Below are 27,501 nucleotides of genomic sequence, written 5' to 3' on the forward strand. Positions count from 1 at the left end.
TATACCATGGGTGGTAAATAAGACAACTGGGCTTATTTTTTTTAAGGTAAATCCAATCCATTTCTCATGTTTTATAACTGTTTTCTCACAAAAAATCAGAAAGAGACGACTGCCTGACATACTTTCTAACCCTCTATCTTCCAAATCTAGACAACCTACTATTTAAAAAAGCAAAACCTATATTTTGTGACCAAAGCCTTACTTGATTAGTTAATTGTATTTTCTTTTGACTCAGAGAAAGCTAATGACTAGGCTGAAGGCAAGTGTGTGACTCACTCTTTATTCAAACAGCACTAGTGCAGTTGCCAGTAATGCCCATGTGAGGAAAGTATTGGTTAGCAAAGTCATTTAACATTTCACGTCTAATGACACTGAATCACATTAAGACTGTGGTGTACTATGTTACTTGATGTCACTCTTATTTTTTTATCTGTATTATTGACAATAATAATAAAGGAATGATAATAACAGTTTTTGCAAAGTGAATTCTATACTTAATTGTGCAACATGAGAGTCTAATTCTTACTATCAAAATGAAAAGCTTGGGGCTTCCCTGGTGGTGCAGTGGTTGAGAGTCCGCCTGCAGATGCAGGGGACACGGGTTCGTGCCCCAGTCCGGGAAGATCCCACGTGCCACGGAGCGACTGGGCCCGTGAGCCATGGCCGCTGAGCCTGCGCTCCGCAGCAGGAGAGGCCACAACAGTGAGAGGCCCGCGTAACGTAAAAAAAAAAAAAAAAAAAAAAAAAAAAAGGAAAGCTTTCTCTGATAATATCTTTAACTTATACTTGATATGCTTTCTAACAGAGAAAAATAGTTCTTTGGAAAGATCCATCCAACAAAAAAATCTATAGCCTGTGCAAAATAACATAAAATGCATTTGTGAATCATTTTTGCTTTAATTTGCTCCCTGATCATCACATAGCAATAAACAGACATAGAACATTTCCTCATTATTTTCTGGGTTGGGTAGGGGTGAAAGGGACAATCTGGAAAATTAGTATATTAACTCAAATTCCAGCACATAATTATTCAAATAAAATTTTAATGATTTCAGTTCAATACAACTGAAAATGTAGTGTATTAAAGGGCATTTTCTACTAAATTTCAAATTACAGATTGTGGGCCATTGCTGAGTAGGAGTGTCATATCCTACTGAGTATTCAACTTATTAACTAAGGTGACTGACATGGTAGGAGGTGGGGAAAAACAATGATCAGCTCACAGAATTTGGCTAAGAAAGGAAACAAACAAAAACAATGCAAATAATAATTAAAACAGCACAGATATTAGTAAAATAAAAATACAATCCCAAATATCCATCTCTTAAATTACTAGAGAAAAATTACAGGTAAAATTACAGCAAATACAGTCGTCACAGATTTCGGTAACTTTATTTGCATTTAATAGTGATTTTTAAGTCCTATAGCCAATGAAACCATTTTAAAAAGCACTATGAGGAATGGAAATTTAGATGTCTATACACTTTTCTTAAAAAAAAAAAAAAGCTTATATTTCTGAATGAGCAAGATTCACTTTTGCAGGTAGAGGCCCTGCTTCTTCATGATCTTCACCTTTAGATCTAACAACCACAAGAGAAGAAGCTGGATATCTGTTTAGCTTTTGTTCATTCACGAACTCCAAGTCACCATAGATACTCAGCTTCTGCAAAAAACAATCAATGAACATTAGCAATTTGGATAATTAGGAACCTCTTCAAGTAAGTCTTCAAAAATAGCAATTTAATCTGTGGGTATCTGGTAAAAAAAAAATGTCTATAAACGTCCTCAAGAATGCTTTTACTCAAAGTGTTACAGATATGTGATTCAGTTCCCAGTGGATGGCCAAAGAAAACTTTTCCACATGTACTGACTTAAAATACTTAGAAGTTAACAACTGAGCATCAAGAAAAATTGCTCAGGTTTAAATGGAGTAAGTGTGGTCATACAAGAGCATGGATTCTGGATGTTTGATGCCTTAAGTGATCAATTCCTTTAAGATCTTAGCTCTCCAACCAAGTGGTCAAATGATCTGGGGTTAAGTTTCTCTGCTACTAAATGTTCTAAATTAACATATATGGAAAATGGTATGTACTATTTTAAAAGGCTGTGAGTAGAACAAAGAATGTACATGAAATACTTTAACACTGATAGAAACGTCTTCATAAACATATAAAAGCTCAAATTATTACTAACATATCCAAGAAGATAGATACTAAAACGAAAGAATGAAAGCATAACACAGAATCAGTGCAAATGTCATAAAATTCACTGAAGTATAATGGAAATGTCTAATATCTTTTGAGAGTAGGTCTATTTAGATATAGGCCTATCTCCTAAAGGAAAAAATAGAAAAGGAAAAGTTTTTACTAACAAACGGGATAGATTTTGTTGTTAATGCATATGGCAATAAATCTCTGATTCTGTAAGTTAAAAACTGAAGTGCTGACATTATTGACAGGGCAACTGACTATATTAAAAAGACAGACCGACACAGAAGTACCTGATGTTGGAAAGGTGCTTTTAGAAGATGCTGAATAAAGAGCACCTTCAAAAGTTTAAGTATCTACAATACCAATACATGCTACAACATGGATGAACCTTGAAAATGTTATGCTAAGTGAAAGAGGCCAGTCACAAGAGACCACACATATTGGTCGTCTATGGCTGGTGAAGATGCTTGGGAGGAAATGGGGAGTAACTACTAGCATGAGTTTCCTTTTTGAGGTGATAAAAAAGTTCTAAAAGTGATTGTCATGATGGCTGCTTACTTGAACACATTTCAGATGTGGTCTGCTGTCTACTGTTTCAAGGCAATAACTATCCTGCACCAAGGAGGTGGCCCAGTACCTGACACTTTTCCAGTAAGAGAATATTTTCAAGACAAATTCAGTGGTTGATGGATTGGACATGGATCTGATATACTAAGGCCTCCTTAAAACCCAAATTAACATGTGATAATTTGTTATGGGGCACAATGAAAGAAAAACTTTCACAACTCTATTTAACATTTAAAAACCTTGAAACAGTGACCAGGAACTGTTTAAATTATTTCAAACATCTATATGGAAGAAGCTATCTAGAAGATCAGGGAGAAAGAGTAAAATTTGTGCAGGGAAATGGATGGGAGCATATGGATAACCTCTAACCAGTATGTTTAGTGATTCTGTGGCTACTCTGTATTCTCAAATTACTAATCAAATACAAGGGTACAACAGAGGTATTTTCAAAAGTGTTACCTTGGGAAGTTTATTGCTCAAGTATCCTTTATGAAAAAAATTACTTAAGGAGGTCCAGCAAAAGTAAAGAGGAAATCAAGAAAGAAAATAACATACAAGAAACAGTAGCAACTGAGATGACTTAGAAAATGGGAAGAAAGCCAGAACAAAACAAAAATGGGTTCCATTAAGCAGAGATATATGGAAGATTCTCCTGGGAACACTTTTTAAGTATTCAAATATAAACTATTTGCCAGTGTTTTAATAGAACCAGTGTTCTACTTTGAATATTTATATAATCATAATACTGTAAATGCTGCCTAGTGGATTTTAATTTTTCAGATCAACCTATGAAAGTATATATACAGAAGAATGAGTATATTTTATTGTCAACAATCATAATAATTAATGAAAATTGAGACAGCATAAAAAGGGAGAAGGAAAGGCAGTAATGAGGAGTCAACAGAAATTTGTAAAGCACTCACTAAATGTATACAAAATAATAATATACATTATAAAAACCAGCAACTGGGGGCTTCCCTCGTGGCTCAGTGGTTAAAAATCTGCCTGCCAATGCAGAGGACACAGGTTCAAGCCCTGGTCCAGGAAGATCCCACATGCTGCAGAGCAACTAAGCCCATGCACCACAACTACTGAGCCTGCGCTCTAGAGCCCACGAGCCACAACTACTGAGCCCACGTGCCACAACTACTGAAGCCCGTGCACCTAGAGCCTGTGCTCTGCAACGAGAAGCCACCCCAATGAGAAGCCCGCGCACCACAACGAAGAGTAGCCCCCGCTCACCTCAATGAGAGAAAGTCCGCGCATAGCAATGAAGACCCAACGCAGCCAAAAAATAAATAAATAAAAGAAATAAATTTATATATATATATATATAAACCCCAAAACCCAGCAACTGAAGAGATGGAAGTGAAAGACAGTATAAGGGAACTAAACTCATCCTTTAGTAGGAGGACATCAGATAATGTCTAAAATTGATAAAACAAGAAATAAAAGATAAAATTTTTAAATGGCAACTGCTTGGAAAAAATTTTAAAAACTATTGACTGGTTTATCTGAGAAGTGAGGAAGAGGAAGTCAATTTTATGTCACACGTATTACTTCTAAAAGTTAAAAATAAACTCAATTAGTATGTATTTGGGCTTTAGGCCTGCCTTTGCCACTAACCAGTTATGCAATCTTAGATGTACATAAATCTTTTCTAAAACTCATTTTCTTAACAGAATTTAGATTAAAAAGCTATGGCATTTACATCGTTTTCTGATTGTCTCTCTTGAGACTTAATGCTTCTAAACAGCAAGATTCTTGGTCTTTTTTTTTTTTAGACAAATAATGTTTATTATAGTTTAAGACATGTTTCACCTACTATTTAAAAAAATTAACCTAATTTATTTTTGGCTGCGTTGGGTCTTCGTTGCTGCACGTGGGCTTTAACTAGTTGCGGTGAGCGGGGGCTACTCTTCGTTTCAGTGCACAGGCTTCTCATTGTCGTGGCTTCTCTTGTTGTGGAGCACGGACTCTAGGCACACGGGCTTCAGTAGCTGTGGCTCATGGGCTTTAAAGCGCAGGCTCAGTAGTTGTAGCGCTTGGGCTTAGCTGCTCCACAGCATGTGGGATCTTCCCTAACCAGGGATCAAACCTGTGTCCCCTGCATTGGCAGGCAGATTCTAACTGCTGCGCCATGAGGGAAACCCCCACCCTACTTCTTGAGTCATTGCAGCCTTTAACATTCAACTTTGTTCCACCTTCATGTTATTCTTCATTGTACCTCTAATCTCTTGAACAGGGCCTAGCACATCATATGTTATCCATAAGTGTCTGTGATTTACTAACATGAATGTTATTTGAAGTCTTCTAAAACCTTTCTTAACTAACCATTTGAAATCAGATGATCATGGTCTTGACAAATAAGAAAAAAGGATGCAAACAGATAATGAGATTAACACTGAGGCAGCAGTTATATTATTATTTGTGGCTTTGGCAATTTTCTGAGGCTGCCTGGTCTCTAGAAAGGAATATCCAATATTGCTGAACCCTGTTTTTATAAGTCAGGTTTGACCTGCCTGACAAGGACCACTACGAATGATAACTCTTTATTATCTTAAATAGACAGCTCAACAAGAGAAAAGCATTATTTCATGAAGTTTCAAAAAAACATCATAAATGTGAAAGAACAGGGAAAAACAGTGGAGAAAAAAGGATCAAAATCTTTGTAAGTCACTCAAAATGATACTGCTTTAAGATCAACAAATGCCAACTCTTTCTGGCATTACTATCAAATGGTATATGATGAGTACCTACTATATACAAAACAGGCTAAGGATAAATTATTTCAGAACTTTCCTAAATAAAAAAAATAAAGCTGCTCATAAGTTTCCAAGACCACATTCCTGGCCCTTATTAGCACCATTTTAAGCTTTATTTGTAGTGAATGAAAAGGAAGCTTTTAATATTTTATGTTTGAGCTCAAGATACCAGGTCCATACTGAAGAGAAACATTCTCTCAGCAGGTCTATGATTTCCTATAAACACATAGGATTATATATATAAATAATATAACAAAATATAAATAACATTGCTTATTGCTTGTATTTCTTAACACGGAGTCTCATGCTACTATGGAGAGGGGTCAGAAGTAACTTATGTTCCAATAATAAAATCAATGAAAAGGTTTTATGAAAGTAAAGTTTAAAATAGGTAGCTTTTGATTAAGAAAATCTGAATAACTTTCCTAATGCTAAACTCTCAGCTACTTTTACAATAAAGGAGAAAATACCAGGGAAGGAGTATTTACATTGCTATATTTTACAATAAGAAACAAAACATTAATATTGAAATAGTTTATACAGCTTGTTTTTTCTCCTTTTTGTGTTGGCTGTGCTGTGAGGCATGCAGGATCTTAGTTCCTCTACAAGCGACTGACCCCACACCCCTGCAATGGAAGCATGGACTCTTAATCACTGGATGGCCAGGGAAGTCCCAGTTAATACAGCTTTTAAAAAAATATATATATTTAATTAATTTACTTATTTTTGGCTGTGTTGGGTCTTTCTTGCTGTGCACAGGCTTTCTCTGGTTGCGGTGAGTGGGGGCTACTCTTCATTGTGGTGCACGGGCTTCTCACTGTGGTGGCTTCTCTTGTTGCGGAGCGTGGGCTCTAGGCACGCAGGCTTAGTAGTTGTGGCTCACGGGCTCAGCAGTTGTGGCTCGTGGGCTCTAGAGCGCAGACTCAGCAGTTGTGGTGCACGGGCTTAGTTGATTCACGGCTTTTGGGATCTTCCCGGACCAGGGCTTGAACCCATGTTCCCTGATTTGGCAGGCGGATTCTTAACCACTGTGCCGCCAGGCAAGTCCTATACAGTTTTCAATTGTGAAAAGAAATCCACTAAAATGGCAATATGAAATAGTTCTGGATGAGTGATTTTTTTTTCCTGCTTCTTTTTTATTTATTTATTTATTTATTTATTTTTTTTAAACATCTTTATTGGGGTATAATTGCTTTACAATGGTGTGTTAGTTTCTGCTTTATAACAAAGTGAATCAGCTATACATATACATATGTTCCCATATGTCTTCCCTCTTGCGTCTCCCTCCCTCCCACTCTCCCCATCCCACCCTTCCAGGCTGTCACAAAGCACCGAGCTAATATCCCTGTGCCTTGCGGCTGCTTCCCCCCAGCTATCTACCTTACTACGTTTGTTAGTGTGTATATGTCCATGACTCTCTCTCGCCCTGTCAAAACTCACCCTTCCCCCTCCCCATACCCTCAAGTCCGTTCTCCAGTAGGTCTGCGTCTTTATTCCTATCTTACCCCTAGGTTCTTCATGACATTTTTTCCCCTTAAATTCCATATATATGTGTTAACATACGGTATTTGTCTTTTTCTTTCTGACTTACTTCACTCTGTATGACAGACTCTAGGTCTATCCATCTCATTACAAATAGCTCAATTTCATTTCTTTTTAAGGCTGAGTAATATTCCATTGTGTATATGTGCCACATCTTCTTTATCCATTCATCCGATGATGGGCGCTTAGGTTGTTTCCATGTCCTGGCTATTGTAAATAGAGCTGCAATGAACATTTTGGTACATGACTCTTTTTGAATTTTGGTTTTCTCAGGGTATATGCCAAGTAGTGGGATTGCTGGGTCATATGGTAATTCTATTTGTAGTTTTTTAAGGAACCTCCATACTGTTCTCCACAGTGGCTGAACCAATTCACATTCCCACCAGCAGTGCAAGAGTGTCCCCTTTTCTCCACACCCTCTCCAGCATTTATTGTTTCTAGATTTTTTGATGATGGCCATTCTGACTGGTGTGAGATGATATCTCATTGTAGTTTTGATTTGCATTTCTCTAATGATTAATGATGTTGAGCATTCTTTCATGTGTTTGTTGGCATTCTGTATATCTTCTTTGGAGAAATGTCTATTTAGGTCTTCTGCCCATTTTTGGATGGGGTTGTTTGTTTTTTTGTTATTGAGCTGCATGAGCTGCTTGTAAATTTTGGAGATTAATCCTTTGTCAGTTGCTTCATTTGCAAATGTTTTCTCCCATTCTGAGGGTTGTCTTTTGGTCTTGGTTATGGTTTCCTTTGCTGTGCAAAAGCTTTGAAGTTTCATTAGGTCCCATTTGTTTATTTTTGTTTTTATTTCCATTACTCTAGGAGGTGGGTCAGAAAGGATCTTGCTGTGATTTATGTCATAGAGTGTTCTTCCTATGTTTTCTTCTAAGAGTTTGATAGTTTCTGGCCTTACATTTAGGTCTTTAATCCATTTTGAGCTTATTTTTGTGTATGGTGTTAGAGAGTGATCTAATCTCATACTTTTACATGTACCTGTCCAGTTTTCCCAGCACCATTTATTGAAGAGGCTGTCCTTTCTCCACTGTACATTCCTGCCTCCTTTATCAAAGATGAGGTGTCCATATGTGCGTGGGTTTATCTCTGGGCTTTCTATCCTGTTCCACTGATCTATCTTTCTGTTTTTGTGCCAGTACCATACTGTCTTGATTACTGTTGCTTTGTAATATAGTCTGAAGTCAGGGAGCCTTATTCCTCCAGCTCCTTTTTTCGTTCTCAAGATTGCTTTGGCTATTCGGGGTCTTTTGTGTTTCCATACAAATTGCGAAATTTTTTGTTCTAGTTCTGTGAAAAATGCCAGTGGTAGTTTGATAGGGATTGCATTGAATCTGTAGATTGCTTTGGGTAGTAGAGTCATTTTCACAATGTTGATTCTTCCCATCCAAGAACATGGTATATCTCTCCATCTATTTGTATCATCTTTAATTTCTTTCATCAGTGTCTTATAATTTTCTGCATACAGGTCTTTCGTATCCTTAGGTAGGTTTATTCCTAGATATTTTATTCTTTTTGTTGCAATGGTAAATGGGAGTGTTTTCTTGATTTCACTTTCAGATTTTTCATCATTAGTATATAGGAATGCCAGAGATTTCTGTGCATTAATTTTGTATCCTGCTACTTTACCAAATTCATTGATTAGCTCTAGTAGTTTTCTGGTAGCATCTTTAGGATTCTCTATGTATAGTATCATGTCATCTGCAAACAGTGACAGCTTTACTTCTTCTTTTCCGATTTGGATTCCTTTTATTTCCTTTTCTTCTCTGATTGCTGTGGCTAAAACTTCCAAAACTATGTTGAATAAGAGTGGTGAGAGTGGGCAACCTTGTCTTGTTCCTGATCTTAGTGGAAATGCTTTCAGTTTTTCACCATTGAGGATGATGTTTGCTGTGGGCTTGTCATATATGGACTTTATTATGTTGAGGAAAGTTCCCTCTATGCCTACTTTCTGGAGGGTTTTTATCATAAATGGGTGTTGAATTTTGTTGAAAGCTTTCTCTGCATCTATTGAGATGATCATATGGTTTTTCTCCTTCAATTTGTTAATATGGTTTATCACATTGATAGATTTGCGTATATTGAAGAATCCTTGCATTCCTGGAATAAACCCCACTTGATCATGGTGTATGATCCTTTTAATGTGCTGTTGGATTCTGTTTGCTAGTATTTTGTTGAGGATTTTTGCATCTATGTTCATCAGTGATATTGGCCTGTAGTTTTCTTTCTTTGTGACATCCTTGTCTGGTTTTGGTATCAAGGTGATGGTGGCTTCGTAGAAGGAATTTGGGAGTGTTCCTCCCTCTGCTATATTTTGGAAGAGTTTGAGAAGGATAGGTGTTAGCTCTTCTCTAAACGTTTGATAGAATTCACCTGTGAAGCCATCTGGTCCTGGGCTTTTGTTTGTTGGAAGGTTTTTAATCACAGTTTCAATTTCAGTGCTTGTGATTGGTCTGTTCATATTTTCTATTTCTTCCTGATTCAGTCTTGGCAGGTTGTGCATTTCTAAGAATTTGTCCATTTCTTCCAGATTGTCCATTTTATTGGCATAGAGTTGCTTGTAGTAATCTCTCATGATTTTTTTTATTTCTGCAGTGTCAGTTGTTACTTCTCCTTTTTCATTTCTAATTCTATTGATTTGAGTCTTCTCCCTTTTTTTCTTGATGAGTCTGGCTAGTGGTTTATCTATTTTGTTTATCTTCTCAAAGAACCAGCTTTTAGTTTTATTGATCTTTGCTATTGTTTCCTTCATTTCTTTTTCATTTATTTCTGATCTGATTTTTATGATTTCTTTCCTTCTGCTAGCTTTGGGGTTTTTTTGTTCTTCTTTCTCTAATTGCTTGAGGTGCAAGGTTAGGTTGTTTATTCGAGATGTTTCCTGCTTCTTAAGGTGGGCTTGTATTGCTATAAACTTCCCCCTTAGAACTGCTTTTGCTGCATCCCATAGGTTTTGGGTCGTTGTGTCTCCACTGTCATTTGTTTCTAGGTATTTTTTTATTTCCTCTTTGATTTCTTCAGTGATCACTTCATTATTAAGTAGTGTATTGTTTAGCCTCCATGTGTTTGTATTTTTTAAAGATCTTTTCCTGTAATTGACATCTAGTCTCATGGCGTTGTGGTCGGAAAAGATACTTGATACAATTTCAGTTTTCTTAAATTTACCAAGGCTTGATTTGTGACCCAAGATATGATCTATCCTGGAGAATGTTCCGTGAGCACTTGAGAAAAATGTGTATTCTGTTGTTTTTGGATGGAGTGTCCTATAAATATCAATTAAGTCCATCTTGTTTAATGTATCCTTTAAAGCTTGTGTTTCCTTATTTATTTTCATTTTGGATGATCTGTCCATGGGTGAAAGTGGGGTGTTAAAGTCCCCTACTATGAATGTGTTACTGTTGATCTCCCCTTTTATGGTTGTTAGTATTTGCCTTATGTATTGAGGTGCTCCTATGTTGGGTGCATAAATATTTACAATTGTTATATCTTCTTCTTGGATCGATCCCTTGATCATTATGTAGTGTCCTTCTTTGTCCCTTTTAATAGTCCTTATTTTAAAGTCTATTTTGTCTGATATGAGAATTGCTACTCCAGCTTTCTTTTGGTTTCCATTTGCATGGAATATCTTTTTCCATCCCCTTACTTTCAGTCTGTATGTGTCTCTAGTTCTGAAGTGGGTCTCTTGTAGACAGCATATATAAGGGTCTTGTTTTTGTATCCATTCAGCCAATCTGTGTCTTTTGGTGGGAGCATTTAGTCCATTTACATTTAAGGTAATTATCGATATGTATGTTCCTATTTCCATTTTATATATTGTTTTGGGTTCGCTACTATAGGTCATTTCCTTCTCTTGTGTTTCGTGTCTAGAGAAGTTCCTTTAGCATTTGTTGTAAAGCTGGTTTGGTGGTGCTGAACTCTCTCAGCTTTTGCTTGTCTGTAAAGGTTTTAATTTCTCCATCAAATGTGAATGAGATCCTTGCTGGGTAGAGTAGTCTTGGTTGCAGGCTATTCTCCTTCATCACTTTCAGTATGTCCTGCCACTCCCTTCTGGCTTGTAGGGTTTCTGCTGAGAGATCAGCTGTTAACCTTATGGGGATTCCCTTGTGTGGTATTTTTCCCTTGCTGCTTTTAATATGCTTTCTTTGTATTTAATTTTTGACAGTTTGATTAATATGTGTCTTGGCGTGTTTCTCCTTGTATTTATCCTGTATGGGACCCTCTGTGCTTCCTGGACTTGATTAACTATTTCCTTTCCCATATTAGGGAAGTTTTCAACTATAATCTCTTCAAATATTTTCTCAGTCCCTTTCTTTCTTTCTTCTTCTTCTGGAACCCCTATAATTCGAATGTTGGTGCGTTTCATGTTGTCCCAGAGGTCTCTGAGACTGTCCTCAGTTCTTTTCATTCTTTTTTCTTTATTCTGCTCTGCAGTAGTTATTTCCACTACTTTATCTTCCAGGTCACTTATCCGTTCTTCTGCCTCAGTTATTCTGCTATTGATCCTATCTAGAGTGATTTTAATTTCATTTATTGCATTGTTCATCGTTGCTTGTTTCATCTTTAGTTCTTGTAAGTCCTTGTTAACTGTTTCTTGCATTTTGTCCATTCTACTTCCAAGATTTCGGATCATCCTTACTATCATTATTCTGAATTCTTTTTCAGGTAGATTGCCTATTTCCTCTTCATTTGTTAGGTCTGGTGGGTTTTTTTTTTTTGGTGGGTTTTTATATTGCTCCTTCATCTGCTGTGTGTTTTTCTGTCTTCTCATTTTGCTTATCTTACTGTGTTTGGGGTCTCCTTTTTGCCGGCTGCACTTTCGTAGTTCCCGTTGTTTTTGATGTCTGTCTCCAGTGGCTAAGGTTGTTTCAGTGGGTTGTGTAGGCTTCCTGGTGGAGGGGACTAGTGCCTGTGTTGTGCTGGATGAGGCTGGATCTTGTCTCTCTAGTGGGCAGGTTCACGTCTGGTGGTGTGTTTTGGGGTGTCTGTGGCCTTATTATGATTTTAGGCAGCCTCTCTGCTAATGGGTGGGGTTGTGTTCCTGTTTTGCTAGTTGTTTGGCATAGGTTGTCCAGCACTGTGGCTTGCTGGTCGTTGAGTGAAGCTGGGTGCTGGTGTTAAGATGGAGGTCTCTGGGAGATTTCCACCGTTTAATATTATGTGGAGCTGGGAGGTCTCTTGTTGACCAGTGTCCTGAAGTTGGCTCTCCTACCTCAGAGGCAGAGCCCTGACTCCTGGCTGGAGCACCAAGAGCCTTTCATCCACACAGCTCAGAATAAAAGGGAGAAAAAGTAGGGAGAATTAGTAGAAGTATGAGTAAAGAAAGAAGGAAAGGTGGAAAGGAAGGAAGGAAGAAAGAAGCAAAGAAGGAAAGAAAGGAGGGAGGGAGGGAGGGAGGGAGGAAGGAAGGAAGGAGGGAAAGAAGGAAAAAAGACAGAAAGAAAGATGATACAGTAAAAATAAAATAAAGTATAATATAGTTATTGAATTAAAAAATATTTAGAAAAAAAAAAAAAAGGGACGGATAGAACCTTAGGACAAATGTTGGAAGCAAAGCTATACAGAGAAAATCTTACACAGAAGCATACACATACACCTTCACAAAAAGAGGTAAAGGGGGAAAAATCATAAATCCTGCTCCCTGAGACCACCTCCTCAATTTGGGGTGATTTGTTGTCTAAAGGAGGGAAGGAAGGAAGGAAAGAAAGAAAGAACGAAGGTAAAGTATAATAAAGTTATTACAATTAAACTTAATTATTAAGAAAAAGAATTTTTAAAAAAAAGTCATGGACGGATAGAGCCCTAGGACAAATGGTGGAAGCAAGAGTATACAGACAAGATCTCACACAGAAGCATACACGTACACATTCACAAAAAGAGGAAAAGGGAAAAAAATCATAGATCTCGCTCCTAAATTCCACCTCTTCAATTTGGGATCATTCCTTGTCTCTTCAGGTATTCCACAGACGCAGGGTATATCAAGTTGATTGTGGAGCTTTAATCCACTGCTTCTGTGGCTGCTGGGAGAGATTTCCCTTTCTCTTCTTTGTTCTCACAGCTCACAGGAGCTCAGCTTTGGATTTGGCCCTGCCTCTGCGTGTAGGTCGCTGGAGGGCGTCTGTTTTTTCGCTCAGACAGGACGGGGTTAAAGGAGCCGCTGATTCGGGGCCTCCGGCTCACTCAGGCCAGGGGTTGGGGGATGGGGGAAGGAGGGGCACTGCGTGCGGGGCCGGCCTGCGGCGGCAGAGGCAGCGTGACGTTGCGGCAGAGGCCGGCGTGATGTTGCACCAGCCTGAGGCCCGCCGTGCGCTGTCCCGGGGAAGTTGTCCCTGGATCCCGGGAACCTGGCAGTGGCGGGCTGCACAGGCTCCGCGGAAGAGGGGTGTGGAGAGTGACCTGTGCTCGCACACAGGCCCCTTGGTGGCGGCAGCAGCAGCCTTAGCGTCTCCCGCCCGTCTCTGGGGTTCGCGCTTTTAGCCGCGGCTCGCGCCCGTCTCTGGAGTTCCTTTAAGCAGCGCTCTTAAACCCCTCTCCTCGCGCACCAGGAAACAAAGAGGGAAGAAAAAGTCTCTTGCCTCTTCGGCCGGTGCAGGCTTTTCCCCGAACTCCCTCCCGGCTAGTCGTGGTGCACTAACCCCTTCAGGGTATGTTCAAGCCGCCAACCCCAGTCCTCTCCCTGAGCTCCATCCAAAACCAAAACCCGAGCCTCAGCTCGCAGCCGCGCCCGCCCCGGCGTGTGAGCAGACAAGCCACTCGGGCTGGTGAGTGCCGGTCAGCACCGATCGTCTGTGCAGGAATCTCCCCGCTTTGCCCTCCGCACCCGTCGCTGTGCACTACTCCGCGGTCCCGAAACTCCCCCCTCTGCCTCCCGCAGTCTCCGCCCGCGGAGGGGCTTCCTAGTGTGTGGAAACTTTTCCTCCTTCACAGCTCCCTCCCACTGGTGCAGGTGCCGTCCTTATTCTTTTGTCTCTGTTTTTTCTTTTGCCCTACCCAGTTACGTGGGGAGTTTCTTGCCTTTTGGGAGGTCTGAGGTCTTCTGCCAGCCTTCAGTAGGAGTTCTGTAGGAGTTGTTCCACGTGTGGATGTATTTCTGGTGTATCCGTGGGGAGGAAGGCGATCTCCGCGTCTTACTCTTCCGCCATCTTCAAGGTCCCCCCCCCCCGCTTCTTTATATATAACTTTATAAATTCTATACCAAGTATATAGAATTTTTATAATTAAAAATACAGTTGAGTGCTTCCCTGGTGGCGCAGTGGTTGAGAGTCCGCCTGCCGATGAAGGGGACACTGGTTTGTGTCCCGGTCCGGGAAGATCCCACGTGCCGCAGAGTGGCTGGGCCCGTGAGCCATGGCCGCTGAGCCTGCGTGTCCGGAGCCTGTGCGCTCCTCAGCGGGAGAGGCCATAACAGTGAGAGGCCCGCATATGGCAAAAAACCCCCAAAAACAAAAAAAACAGTTGAAAAAACATTATTACTTAGCTAAAGTGTGGTTTCAGATACAAAGTAAAGCCTAAAAGCAGTGAATTCAAATAAGTGTTTTCGATATATTTTTCTAGAAGATGTATCTTAGGAAAGCATAGGCTCTTTGAGGATGTCACCATACTTTTGATTGTTAAGGACAGGAAGAAGAGTTCTAGAGAGGGGAAAGAAAGTGACACCCATATGCAGATATCAGGAGGGAATGTAATAGCTGCCAACAGGACTCCACATATGGTTCTGATGCTTTAGGCTTTATGATCCAGGGGCCTGGGCATATGTGGGAACAACAAGGCGTTCTACAAACAACTTGGAAATAAGGGGAAAGAACTTCTCACAGAATTAAAGCTATACAATCAAGACAAAATTTATCACAGCAGAGACAACATCTACAAGGAAGAAAAAGACCAAGAGTATTCTGAAAGGGAGGGACAGATCCCCAGGTCTGTAAGATGTAACCAAAACCACAATGTGAAGCACTGTTATGTCTAAACACCACCAGAAGAGGAGATCAATTCCATAAGTAAGGAGATAAGAGAGGAAAAACTATGAAATGTCCATCTAAGAACTGTTTCAGTAAGAGAGTTTGAGCATCCTGGCTCAAAAACATGAAACATGTGGTCCCAGTGGTGTTCAACTTCCTAGTGTCAAAAGAGGTTACACAGAAGATGAGCTCCTGATACGAGTAACATAATCAACTTCCCTAGTGATGACTCCAGGTTAACTAAAAAACTTAAGGGTACTGGCTTTGGAGTCAGATGACCTAGGTTTAAATTCTGGTTCTACCACTTACTAGTTATGTGACACTGGGGCAATAATACATTCTCTCTTTCAGTTTTCATATCTGGAAAAGAGGATAATAATAGTAGCCATCTCACAGAGTTACTGAAAGGACTAAATGAGCTAATTCATATAAAATGCTTAGAACGCTGTCCAGCAGAAAATGCTCAACATTAGTCAGTAGTCCTGGGAACCAGAAGCCAGGTAGTGGTGATTTTATCAAGGTAAATTCCACCTGAGGCCAGTAATTCAATCTTTCCAGGAAATAACCACACCAATCTCTACGCGTATCTTTCTTTTACAAGGGGCATCCTAGAAGTAAAGAGAAGGAATTGTGCTAATGGAAGGAATAAAGTACCACAGTGTCAATAAAGATTTACTACTCTGCGTTTGTAGCTTTGTTGTCATGAGGATTTAGAGTGCATGGGGCAGTTCAAAAGCAAGTAATAGGCAAAGGCAATCCTATGTAAGATGTGTAATTTCAACTTTATCAGGAACAATAAAATAATTAAAATATGGATATCAGAACTAAACAAGAACACAAATAGGTAATTAGCAAGAGGATGTTCAGATCATATCATAAACAGATGAGTTCTACAGAAATTTACCCATTGTCTAACACTTCCACAATTCAATGTTCTTCCCAATCCTGTCTAACTTTATTCATTTGGTTTAATTTCCTAATTTAAGTTCTTTTAATCAAGTCAGCTGCTTACAGTCCTTCCCTGATAGTAGCTTATTCTTGTCTGTACCTGGGAATATTGTCCACCCTCCTGTCTCTGCCAATCCATACCATTCTTCAAATTTCCCTCCTTTCTTCTTTTCTCTCTTTTTCTATTGCATTCTGGAGGCATATGAGAACTAAAGTTTATTTCAGTTGGATCTGATGTCAATAGAATTTATTATCTTATGTTTAGTTATATAATTAATTTTCCTTCCTTGAAAGCTAAGTTGAATCATCAAATTAGACTTTTTTTTTAAGAGCTCAAAAGTCATTGTTTTTATTTATTTCTATTTATTTATTTAAACATCTTTATTGGAGTATAACTGCTTTACAATGTTGTGTTAGTTTCTGCTTTATAACAAAGTGAATCAGCTATACAGATACATATATCCCCATAACGCCTCCCTCTTGCGTCTCCCTCCCACCATCCCTATCCCACCTCTCTAGGTGGTCACAAACGGACTGAGCTGATCTCCCCTGTGCCATGCAGCTGCTTCCCACTAGCTATCTATTTTACATTTGGTAGTTTATATATGTCCATGCCACTCTCTCACTTCGTCCCAGCTTACCCTTCCCCCTCCCTGCGTCCTCAAGTCCATTCTCTACATCTGCGTCTTTATTCCTGTCCTGTCCCTAGGTTCTTCATAACCATTTTTTTTTTTAGAGTCCACATATATGTGTTAACATATGGTATTTGTTTTTCTCTTTCTGACTTACTTCACTCTGTATGACAGACTCTAGGTACGTCCACCTCACTACAAATAACTCTATTTCATTTCTTTTTATGGTTGAGTAATATTCCATTGTATATATGTGTCACATGTTCTTTATCCATTCATCTGTTGATGGACACTTAGGTTGCTTCCATGTCCTGGCTATTGTAAACAGAGCTGCAATGAACATTGTGGTACATGACTCTTTTTGAATTATGGTTTTCTCAGGGTATATGCCCAGTAGTGGGATTGCTGGGTCATATGGTAGTTCTATTTGTAGTTTTTTAAGGAACCTCCATACTGTTCTCCATAGTGGCTGTATCAATTTACATTCCCACCAACAGTGCAAGAGGGTTCCCTTTTCTCCACACCCTCTCCAGAATTTACTGTTTGTAGATTTTTTGATGATGGCCATTCTGACTGGTGTGAGGTGATACCTCATTGTAGTTTTGATCTGCATTTCTCTAATGATTAGTGATGTTGAGCATTCTTTCATGTGTTTGTTGGCAATCTGGATATCTTCTTTGGAGAAATGTCTATTTAGGTCTTCCGCCCATTTTTGGATTGGGTTGTTTGTTGTTTTGATATTGAGCTGTATGAGCTGCTTGTAAATTTTGGAGATTAATCCTTTGTCAGTCGCTTCATTTGCAAATATTTTCTCCCATTCTGAGGGTTGCCTTTTCATCTTGTTTATGGTTTCCTTTGCTGTGCAAAAGCTTTTAAGTTTCATTAAGTTCCATTTGTTTATTTTTGTTTTTATTTCCATTTCTCTAGGAGGTGGGTCAAAAAGGATCTTGCTGTGATTTATGTCAGAGTGTTCTATGTTTTCCTCTAAGAGTTTATAGTGTCTGGCCTTACATTTAGGTCTTTAATCCATTTTGAATTTATTTTTGTGTATGTGTTAGGGAGTGTTCTAATTTCATTCTTTTACATGTAGCTGTCCAGTTTTCCCAGTACCACTTATTGAAGAGGCTGTCTTTTCTCCATTGTATATTCTTGCCTCCTTTATCAAAAATAAGGTGGCCATATGTGCGTGGGTTTATCTCTGGGCTTTCTATCCTGTTCCACTGATCTATATTTCTGTTTTTGTGCCAATACCATACTGAAATTAGACCTTTTTTCTGAAACAAAAATCCTTTACCTTAACAGTATGTTTCTTGAGCCAGTTAAAGTTTAATTACCAAGAAAGTCAAGACAGTTTTCCATCTCTATCAGGGTATACCAGAACACATTACTCAAAATCAAAAGCTCTAGCCTTGCTGCTTCTAAAGCAGCAATTATTCCTTAACATTTGTGGCAATGTTAAATTTAAAATTTTAAGTAGTTCTACAAGTTTTCTTTCTCTCTTTCTTTCTTATAAGAAAGAAACTGATGTCACTGGGTTTTTTTCAGTCTCAAAGGTCCAGGGAGAAGAGACACTGTACTCAAACCAGGCGGCATACCCTGGTCATTATGGTAGTTAGCGCCACAGAAAACTGGAAAGTGATTCTTGTGCTGAGAACCTGTAATTCTCATGTGTGCCAATCTCGGTGTGTGATTAAAACCACCAAATCTTCTCTCATTCTATTAGTAGAAAGGCTTTGCGTTTCTAGCTAAACCAATAAGGCATTAAAAAAAGTAAATCATATGGCTCAGTCTTCAAAAGGCCTGAGAGTTAGAATTAAATTTACCTCAGAGGGAACATACTGCTCCACAGCTGTAGCAACGGTTGCACAACAAATCCAGAGCAATACCATCACGGAGAGGACAAGAGTCATGGTTAAAATCCACCCGGAGTTACTGGGGGAAAAAAAAAAATCAACAATTAGTTATGCTAAAATTGCATAATATAAAAAATAGGAGGCTCTTAATTACAGGCAATCAATCTTGTGTACTTATTTAATAATATAATTAAAACTTTATGTGTACTACCTTTAAAACTATTTTAAAAAACATACTTAGAGAAGAAAATATTATAATAGCTATTATATTAGGGTGATATGATGTCCTTTCCTCCATTACTCAAGTTTCTATAACATGGCTATGTTACTTTTATAAATTAAAAAATCAGACATACTGGCTTTCTGCTAAATATATGAAATTAAAGCAAATTACTGTTAAGGGTATTTTTAAATTACTAAATGAGATAAGGCAAATCAAAGTGTCCTATAAACTGTACAGTGCTACACAAATGTCATATATTATTTTGCAAGGTATTAAAATAATACTTGCTTTAAGAAAACCCAATATTCCAAAGAATTAAGGTACAGAATAGATAAATTATGAAATGATCATTTGTTTTATAAATGGATTCACAACAGGCTTCCAGAAGTTAGCTTCTCTACTACATTTCAAATATTTAACTTAGCACAATTACTTGAATTTCAACTTACAAGAGCATATCTATTATGAAGCATTCTGTATCCATTAGCACATATCTTAAAAAGAGATAGTTATATTTTTCTTATGATTAAAATATCTTAGGGTAGAAGGCCGGTTACAAGAATCAGCACCTGGAGTTTCTTCCATAAGTGCCCTATTGTTTACTAAACTATAGATTAAGATTTAAAGAACAAGTGAAGCTATTTTTAAAATGTTAGATTTAAAAGAATAACATAAAACATGACAAAATGTTAAAAGGCAATAAGGCATCAATAAGATGCCAGGTAATGCAGTATTAAGGATAAACTGTAGGGAATTCCCTGGCAGTCCAGTGTTTAGGACTCAGTGCTCTCACTGCCAGGTACCCAGGTTCAATCCCTGGTTGGGAAACTAAGATCTGTCAAGCCACGTGTCTTGGCCAAAAAAAAAAAAAGAATAAACTGTAACATAAGATTAGATAATTATTTAGGTTCCATAAAACGTATCAAACTGCAACAAAAATCCAAAATACTGAGAGAGAGAAAAACTGCCTTTTTTTCTGTACAAGGTCAAAAGCAAGTTTAGCAATGAAAGGAAGGGAAAATTTTAATTCTCATTTTCTTACGCAGTCTTTAAAGAGCTTATTCAGTAAAAAGTATTAATTTTTAGGTTCTAACAGAACCCTACTGATATCTGATAAAACCTCTCAAGAAACTATTTCTACTCTAAGAAATTACAGGAAGCATGTAGCGTGGGCTACTGAAGTGTTACACTTGAGACAGAATAGTCCACTAGAGTATATACACACTTGTTCACCTCTCTACTCAAGTGCTTGGTCTGGTATCTGACACAGAGTAGATAATTATCACCAAGTGCTATGGCCTACTGTCTCTTTCTCTCTCTCTTTTTTTTTTTTGGCTAGGGGTGGGGGGTGGTTGCAGGGAGAAAGCTCATATCACAACTCCTTGGAGGAGTAGAAGCATGCATACTTTGATAAAACCCTCCTCACCCTCAGAAGGCCTGATATTCCTTCCCAGGAGGGCACAAGGTAACAATTACCCTCGCCTGCCCACTTTCCCTTGCCACCCTTAAGAATCCTTGGCATGGGTACTTCCCTGGTGGTCAAGTGGTTAAGAATCCACGTTCCAATGCAGGGGACGTGGGGTCCATCCCTGGTCAGGGAACTAAGATCCCACATGCTGAGGGGCAACTAAGCCTGCGTGCTCTAGAGCCCGTGCGCCACAACTAGAGAAGCCCACGCCGCAACTAAGACCCGACACAGTCAAATAAATTATTTAAAAAAAAAAAGAGGGCTTCCCTGGTGGCGCAGTGGTTGGGAGTCCGCCTGCCGATGCAGGGGACATGGGTTCGTGCCCCGGTCCGGGAGGATCTCACGTGCCGCGGAGCGGCTGGGCCCTTGAGCCGTGGCCGCTGAGCCTGTGCTCCGCAGCGGGAGAGGCCACGGCAGTGAGAGGCCCACGTACCGCAAAAAAAAAAAAAAAAAAAAAGAATCCTTGGCATGGAGATAACACTCAGTATAGAACACAAAGCCCTCCTTTATCTGTAGCCCTTATCTACCTCCCCTAGCCTCCTGTGTGGCCATATAGATAAAAACAAAAATCCAACCCCCAAACCATTTAGACACACAGTCATCCCTTGGTATCCCCAGGGCACTGGTCCCAGGAATGCTGCCCCTTCCCATACCAAAATCTGAGGGTGCTCAATTCCCTTATATAAAGTGGTGTAGTACTTGCATATAACCTATGCATATCTTCCTGTATACTTTAAATCATCTCTAGATTGCTTATAATATCTAATAAAATGTAAATGCTAAGTAAATACCGTTGACCCTTGAACAACATGGATTTGAACTGTGTGGGTCTACTCATATGTGAATTTTTTTCAATAAATATTAAATTAAAGCTTAACTGAGATGGCTGAAGAAGCACGTATCGTAACATAAATCAAAGACTCCCAATAAGAACAAGGATGCTTTTGTGCTGTGAAAAAAACTACCCGCTCGGGTTTGATTAAAGTAGTATGAGAATTACCTTTTAAACAAACTAATAAAATATCCAAAAGTACAACTTTGGATTTGGTAGGGAAAAGGGAAAAGGTAAAAAAAAGTTTTCTACTCTTGAGCAGCTAATATAACTTTAAAATAATAAAAAGGACTGCATCTCTCTGATACAAGCCAGATTTTATCTCCTATATGCATAAGTGAAGATGAATACATACAGAGAGAGACATCTTAAAAAACCATCACGTTCTCCATCTTCAAGATAGTTCCTATGTGCGTGTGAACTTCTCATATGAAGATCTGCTGAAATAATAAGGTACAAGTTTATGATATTCTATATTCCAAAAGCTAGTCTCAAATGACTGCTTCTAGATATATACACTGTACAGATATTCAGCTGCTTTTGTAAATGTAATCTGACATATTTTATAATGAATGCAAGTTCCTCTGGCACATTAAAAATCAACTGGATATTATACAACATTATGAATTTCCTATTTTACTTTCAAATTATTGATGCTTTCTGTTTAATTATATTTCTGAATGTAATAATAGAATTTGGTTTGTTCAAATCTAAAGATGGCCTTGTGTTATGTGCTGTCATTATCCACCCACCAAAATAATTAAAAAGTTAATAAAATCAGTATCTAAAATAAGGTATGAGCTAGCACATTTTAAAAGGTAAGCAGTTTTAGCCTGATGTTTTCTATTCCTATAAGTTTAAATTCACTTCTAGCATAGAAATAAAAATAGAATAAAAACATATTTTCAGGGTAGTTTCACTATTTGGTTAGTTTGTTGGGAGATACCAGAATCTCTCATTAGTTCATACTCAAAACATCCTTCAAAGCAAACTAAATGTTTTTAGAATAGTGATTCTAAAGTGTGGTCCCCAGGCCAGCCGCAACAGAATCCAGGAATTTGTGAGAAACGCAAATTCTCATGTCCTATTCCAGATTTAGTAAATTGGAAACTTTGGAGGTGGGGCTCAGAAATTGCTTTAACAAACTCTACAGATCTTAATGCATATTAAAGTTTGAGAACCACAGTTTTAAAAATTATTTATTGACCTTCCGTTAGTGTAAAAACAATCATACAACCAATTCTAACACCACCAGATTTCACTGTTAATGTTTTTAATCCCAAGCTACTTAAAATAAAACTTACAGGACATTTTGCTTAGTGACGGTTCTTTCAAATTTGTAGGCTCCTGCTCCAACTGTGGTGCATACTGGATCTCTGGCTTAGACTAAAATGATAATGAAAGCAATTAAGTCATTTGTACTTCTTCTTAAGCTTTTCTCAGTAGGAAGTTCTATAACATATCATCTATACAAAGATTCAAATTGAGAAAAAGTAACAGAAGTATGGTATAAAAAATAAAACATGTTAACCACAATATATTTTAATGGCACTTGCTAAACATTAGATCCAGTGCCTTGCAAAGAAGCAGACTTACAGCATCATCAAGAATTTAGTCAGTTTAATTGCCTGACAACATAAAAAAAAAAAAAAATTACAACATAGTACATTAAGTATCATACCATGCAAAACTGAGTTCTAATTCTGGTTGATCAGGAATAATTTAGCAGACTGCCAAAATTTCTGGTTAAACACATATTATCTCTATTCTTTCTCATCTGAAACATTCCATTCTTCTCTAAATATGAGTAATTCATAAATTATAGCTCAGTGCTCCATACTTTATATCTCCTATGTAGCACTGATTCTCTGGAGTGGCATTTTCTCCATCATAGTCACACTTAAGTTGACATAAAGAGAGGAACAGAGCTAATCTCACATCTAATCAGGAATGAAGGAGGACTCCACTCTGAGAGTCAACTTAAGCTTTAACTTAAGTAGCTTTCAGACACAGAACTTATTCATGAACTTAAAGAGAGAAAACTCCTTCTGTGTTTTACATATTACCAAATTAAGTACAGGGTACCTAAGACTCAGGACAATGCTAAAAATCACAGACTAGCCTTATAATAAGCCACTCAATTGGCAATAATAATTAAAGGGTTTACTTTAATTATTACCTGAGAGAAAGCATCACAACATAATTTGTTGGCTGGTAAGTTTGAGGAATTTAACAACCAAATTAAAAGGAAGACAGCATGGTAGGGTGGTATATGAGCCTTGGAGCTAAAGTAACCCAGGTTTGAGGCCTAATTCTGTTATACTGGCAGTGTGACCTTAAATAAGTTAGACTCACAGTTTCCTCATCAATAAAATAGTGATAATACAACCTCATGAAGTTGTTTGAAGATTTGAGATAATATATGTAAATGCCTAGTACACATGAACCTTCAAAGACAGCAGCTATTATTATCATATCACATGGTAAATAATGAGGTAGGAGAAAAGTTACCTCTCTAGAAGGCAATATGCTTCTTCAACAAGCTCTCTTATAAGAGTTATGAGAAAAAGCACTATTAACAACTAAAAATTATGTTCTATTGCTTTTCCCTAATATCCATATGTGATATAAATACACACCATTATTTATATTCAAACTACATTAATTTTTCTTATGTTTCATATCTAGAGGTTTCATTTTTATCAATTTAACCACTCTAAAATTTAGCAGATTCAGAGTTCTTATACGATAAAGAACAACAGGCTTTAAATAGGTTTCCAATGGGCAGAGGGAGGGGTAAGTCACATTGGGTCCTGATGCCCAATGTTTTAATGTAGGTTAGGAAGTAATTATTATTTGATGATAAATATTTGTAAGGGACTAAGTACATGGCTCTATACTAAGACATTCATTTAAGACACATACATTACTACTGTTGGTATTTAAATGAATCTATGAAGCACAGTCATCACCTGGAATATAACTATTTTTCCATCATCAGCTTGAAGATAAAAAGTCCACGAAGAGGTTATGAAGCTCTGTGCAGAGTCCATCATATCACTCCAGAATGACCTTACCAGAGTTAGAGGGAAGAGTAGATGCATTTTTGGCATCAGGGACATGAGCTTAAAAAAAAAAATTAAACCATGAGAAATATATTATTTTTTTATATATGTATATTCAAGAGAGCAACATAATCAAATCCTTATTGGGACAGAATATAAACCATTAAGTGATTCTACCACAGTCATCAACATTAGAGTAAACTCTTCATTACCTATGCAAATTAACTATGAGAAGCTTAAAATCACAGGATCCTTTAATTTGCGACCAAACACACTTTAAGCTACCTGTCACCTCTATCAAAATAACAGGCTTTTGAATTAGGTCCAAAAATGTGGAGAATCTTAAGATTTGATTAAATAAGGATTAGCAAGTCCTCAAGAGGTAGAAGGGGAAGGGACAAATCATACTATTCTCATCTTTAATGCTTTCATGTAAAATAAACCATGCTATAATGAACACCAATGGAAAAAAAAAAGAATATATGCATAAAATGTAAGGTATCTGATAACAGGGCAGAGTGAGGGAAGTATTTATGGGTTGACTACATACAGTAAGCTACTGATGAGATTTTTACATTAATTGGTATCACCTCCCCTCCAATTCTGACTTCTTGACTTATTTAGGAGCAGTGGGCCCCTCTAGAGCACAAGTGTGGGATACAACTTGCTGAACTCTAGGGATAGCTTTGGTTCTGCTATATTCCAAAAGAGAGGCAGTATGGGGTATTAAGAGAGAAGAGTTTTTAGAATCAGAAGATCTGTATTCATGATCCAATTTTCCCACTTAATAGCTGTGAAATCATTCATTGATTAGTTCACTAAACAAGCATTCGTTAAGATTATAAATTTTAAGATTTTTAAACCATGTGTGTTTATTTATCACTGTATATCTGTGTTTAATCTGTATAGGACAGAGGTGAAACACAGGGTGAAACATGTGTATGGGGAAAGGCACATAACCCAAACTGGGGTCAGAGGTGGTTAAGAAGGCTTCGCAAAGGACATGACACCTGCTCTGAATCAAGAGGATTCACTGAGCAGATGGGGAGTAGAAGGGACAGAGGCAGGGAATAATGTCATATTACAAACATTAAGGACTGTTCAGTATGTACATAATTAAGAGAAAAGGAAATAAATATGGGTCTTAAAAAATTAGAAATTATTTTTAAAGTTACTCATAAGAGAAACACAAATTAAAACTGTAATAAAAGTTGTACATTGCCAAGGACTGGGAGGAGGAGGAAAGGAGAGTGACTGCTAATGGGTATGAGATTTCTTTTATTGATGATGAAAATGTTCTGGAATTAGGTAGTAATGATGGTTGCACAGTTTGTGAATATACTAAAAACTACTGCACCGAATACTTTAGAAGGGTGAATTTTATAGAATGAATTATATGTCAATTTTAAAATCTGATACAAATTCCATGGAGGGCAATTTTGCTCTATTTCTCAAAATTAAAAATGCATATACCTCTTAACTCAGCAATTCTACTCCTGTGATTTTATTATAGATATAAATGTGAAAAATATGCAACATCATTTATAAATTAAAAAAATTAGAAACAACCTACATGTCCACAAATAAGGGACCACTTAAATGATACATCCATACAATGAAACATGTATGCAGTGAAAAAAAGCGAGTAGACATTCTTTATTTATTACTTATATTTTAGAAAAGAAAGAATACATGTATTCTTGTATATATATAAATTACCTCTGCACTGGTAACCCTGGCTACATTAATGGAGCAAAATGGAGTGGCTAAGAGATACAGGAGTAGGAGACTTTTCACTATACAGCTGATCCTGGAACAATGCAGGGGTTAGGGGTGCCGAAATCTGTGTATATACACAGATTATTGTTGGCTCCCCATATCCGCCATTCTGCATCTGAGAATTCAACCAACTGCAGATCATGTAGTGCAGTAGTAATATGGGTCAACTTTTTTTTTTTAACCTTTTGAGTTTTGTACCATGTGGCTGTACTTCTTATGCCAGAGTTAATAAAATTAAAAAACTTTTCCCAGTATGTTTGGACAGAGTATGAGGGGTGGGGAATTATAAGAGATGATATAGAAGAGGTAATCAGGAGCCAGGCTGTGATAAGTGGTTTGGACTTAAACCTGTATGTAATGGGGAGCTACTGAAGTATATAAGATAGGAGAATGACATGACGAGATTCCCATTTAGAAAATAAATATCTGGACACAGAAAATAAATATCTGGACACAGACTAAAGGATGGACTAGAGGGGGCTGAAGTGGGAAAATAGATCGGAAGTTAATTTAGTAATACAGATGAGAAATAATGATGATTTGAGTTAAGGCAATAGCAGATGGGATGAAAAAAAGGAACTCTCAATTTTTCTGAGCCTCAGTTTTTTCATATGCAAAATGGGGATAATACTGTCACTGGACCTAGAAAAAAAAAAACCAAAATGAGATTATAGGTGTGAACATACATCTTAACAGTAAAGCATTATACAAAAGTAATTAATCAATTGACTTTTCTATTTGCAAACATATAATTTGTTTGTTGAAGACTAATTATAAAATATAACACTAAAATATGATCATGTGGGCAATATACATTTCAATACAAAGTGCGATCTAAGCAGGCGTTTCTGAAAGGCAGAATTGTTTCGTACTTGTTCTTGTCTCAATTCAGCGAATGGCAGCTGATTCTGGCAACCAAGGTGACAAGCATATTGCTCATCAGATTGGGAATATGCTTCTGTACATGCTGGAAGAGAAAAACAGTCAAATTACAAGGAAAAAAAGAGAAGGAGAGAAAGAAAAGGGAGAGAACATTGGCATCTTATAAAGAAATTTTATAAAGAAATTTATTATACTTAAAAAGTATTTCATCAATATGAATTTCCACATTTGGTAACAGTAGCAAATGTATTCTTTTAATAAAACCCCGTATCTTCTGCCTCCCACAAGTCAGATCTTCCAGGTATAAATCTATTAATTACATACTCAGGCTCTGGCTACATGATGACATTCATATGAGGTGATCCTCACAGCTAAGGTTTGCATAGTGGAAAAAACACTGAACTGACATCCTGAAATTCTGGCTTCACCACTTGTTGGCAGTGTATGTGACTTAGGTGGAGCTGTTTAACCTCTCTATTGATTTCTATAGATCTAAAACTGAACTACCACCACCTATTTCATGGGGTTGAACAAAATAATATACTTTAGTAATTTACACAAATATATGATATTACTGTTAGGAACTGAATCACTTAGTTGAGAAGCAAGGGTATTCACATGGCAAGGAAAAATAAAACAATCAGTCTAACATCCTAAATTCTGAGAAAACTGAACTTAGAAAATGTTCTACAGCAGGATTCTAAAGTTGGAATGAGTCTCTACCATATATACTCTTCATTTAGTTCACTAGAGCCATTTCTTTCTTGTGATATA

General features: G+C 37.7%; 1 protein-coding gene across 4 annotated transcripts in view; it reads right to left on the bottom strand.

Moving 5' to 3' along the window:
• Positions 1-1,023: 1,023 nt before the first annotated feature.
• Positions 1,024-27,501, bottom strand: part of TMEM59 (transmembrane protein 59) — a 32,880-nt gene continuing 6,402 nt past the window's right edge. The window contains exons 3-8 of one of the 4 annotated variants that reach the window (XR_004348303.1): positions 26,718-26,812; positions 23,974-26,487; positions 22,306-22,387; positions 21,357-21,441; positions 18,449-18,557; positions 1,024-1,663 (exon numbers count right to left, since the gene is read on the bottom strand). Coding sequence is in view for 2 of the 4 variants with exons in the window: in XM_032621573.1 (XP_032477464.1) it covers positions 1,508-1,663; positions 18,449-18,557; positions 21,357-21,441; positions 22,306-22,387; positions 23,974-24,126; positions 26,718-26,812 (680 nt within the window). In the remaining 2 variants the exon portion in view is untranslated. The remainder of the gene's footprint in view (positions 1,664-18,448; positions 18,558-21,356; positions 21,442-22,305; positions 22,388-23,973; positions 26,488-26,717; positions 26,813-27,501) is intronic. The other 3 variants (XM_032621583.1, XM_032621573.1, XR_004348302.1) reach the window with 3 other exon arrangements.

The sequence above is a fragment of the Phocoena sinus genome, chromosome 1 (assembly GCF_008692025.1).
Source record: "Phocoena sinus isolate mPhoSin1 chromosome 1, mPhoSin1.pri, whole genome shotgun sequence".
In the NCBI taxonomy this organism is placed as follows: domain Eukaryota; kingdom Metazoa; phylum Chordata; class Mammalia; order Artiodactyla; family Phocoenidae; genus Phocoena; species Phocoena sinus.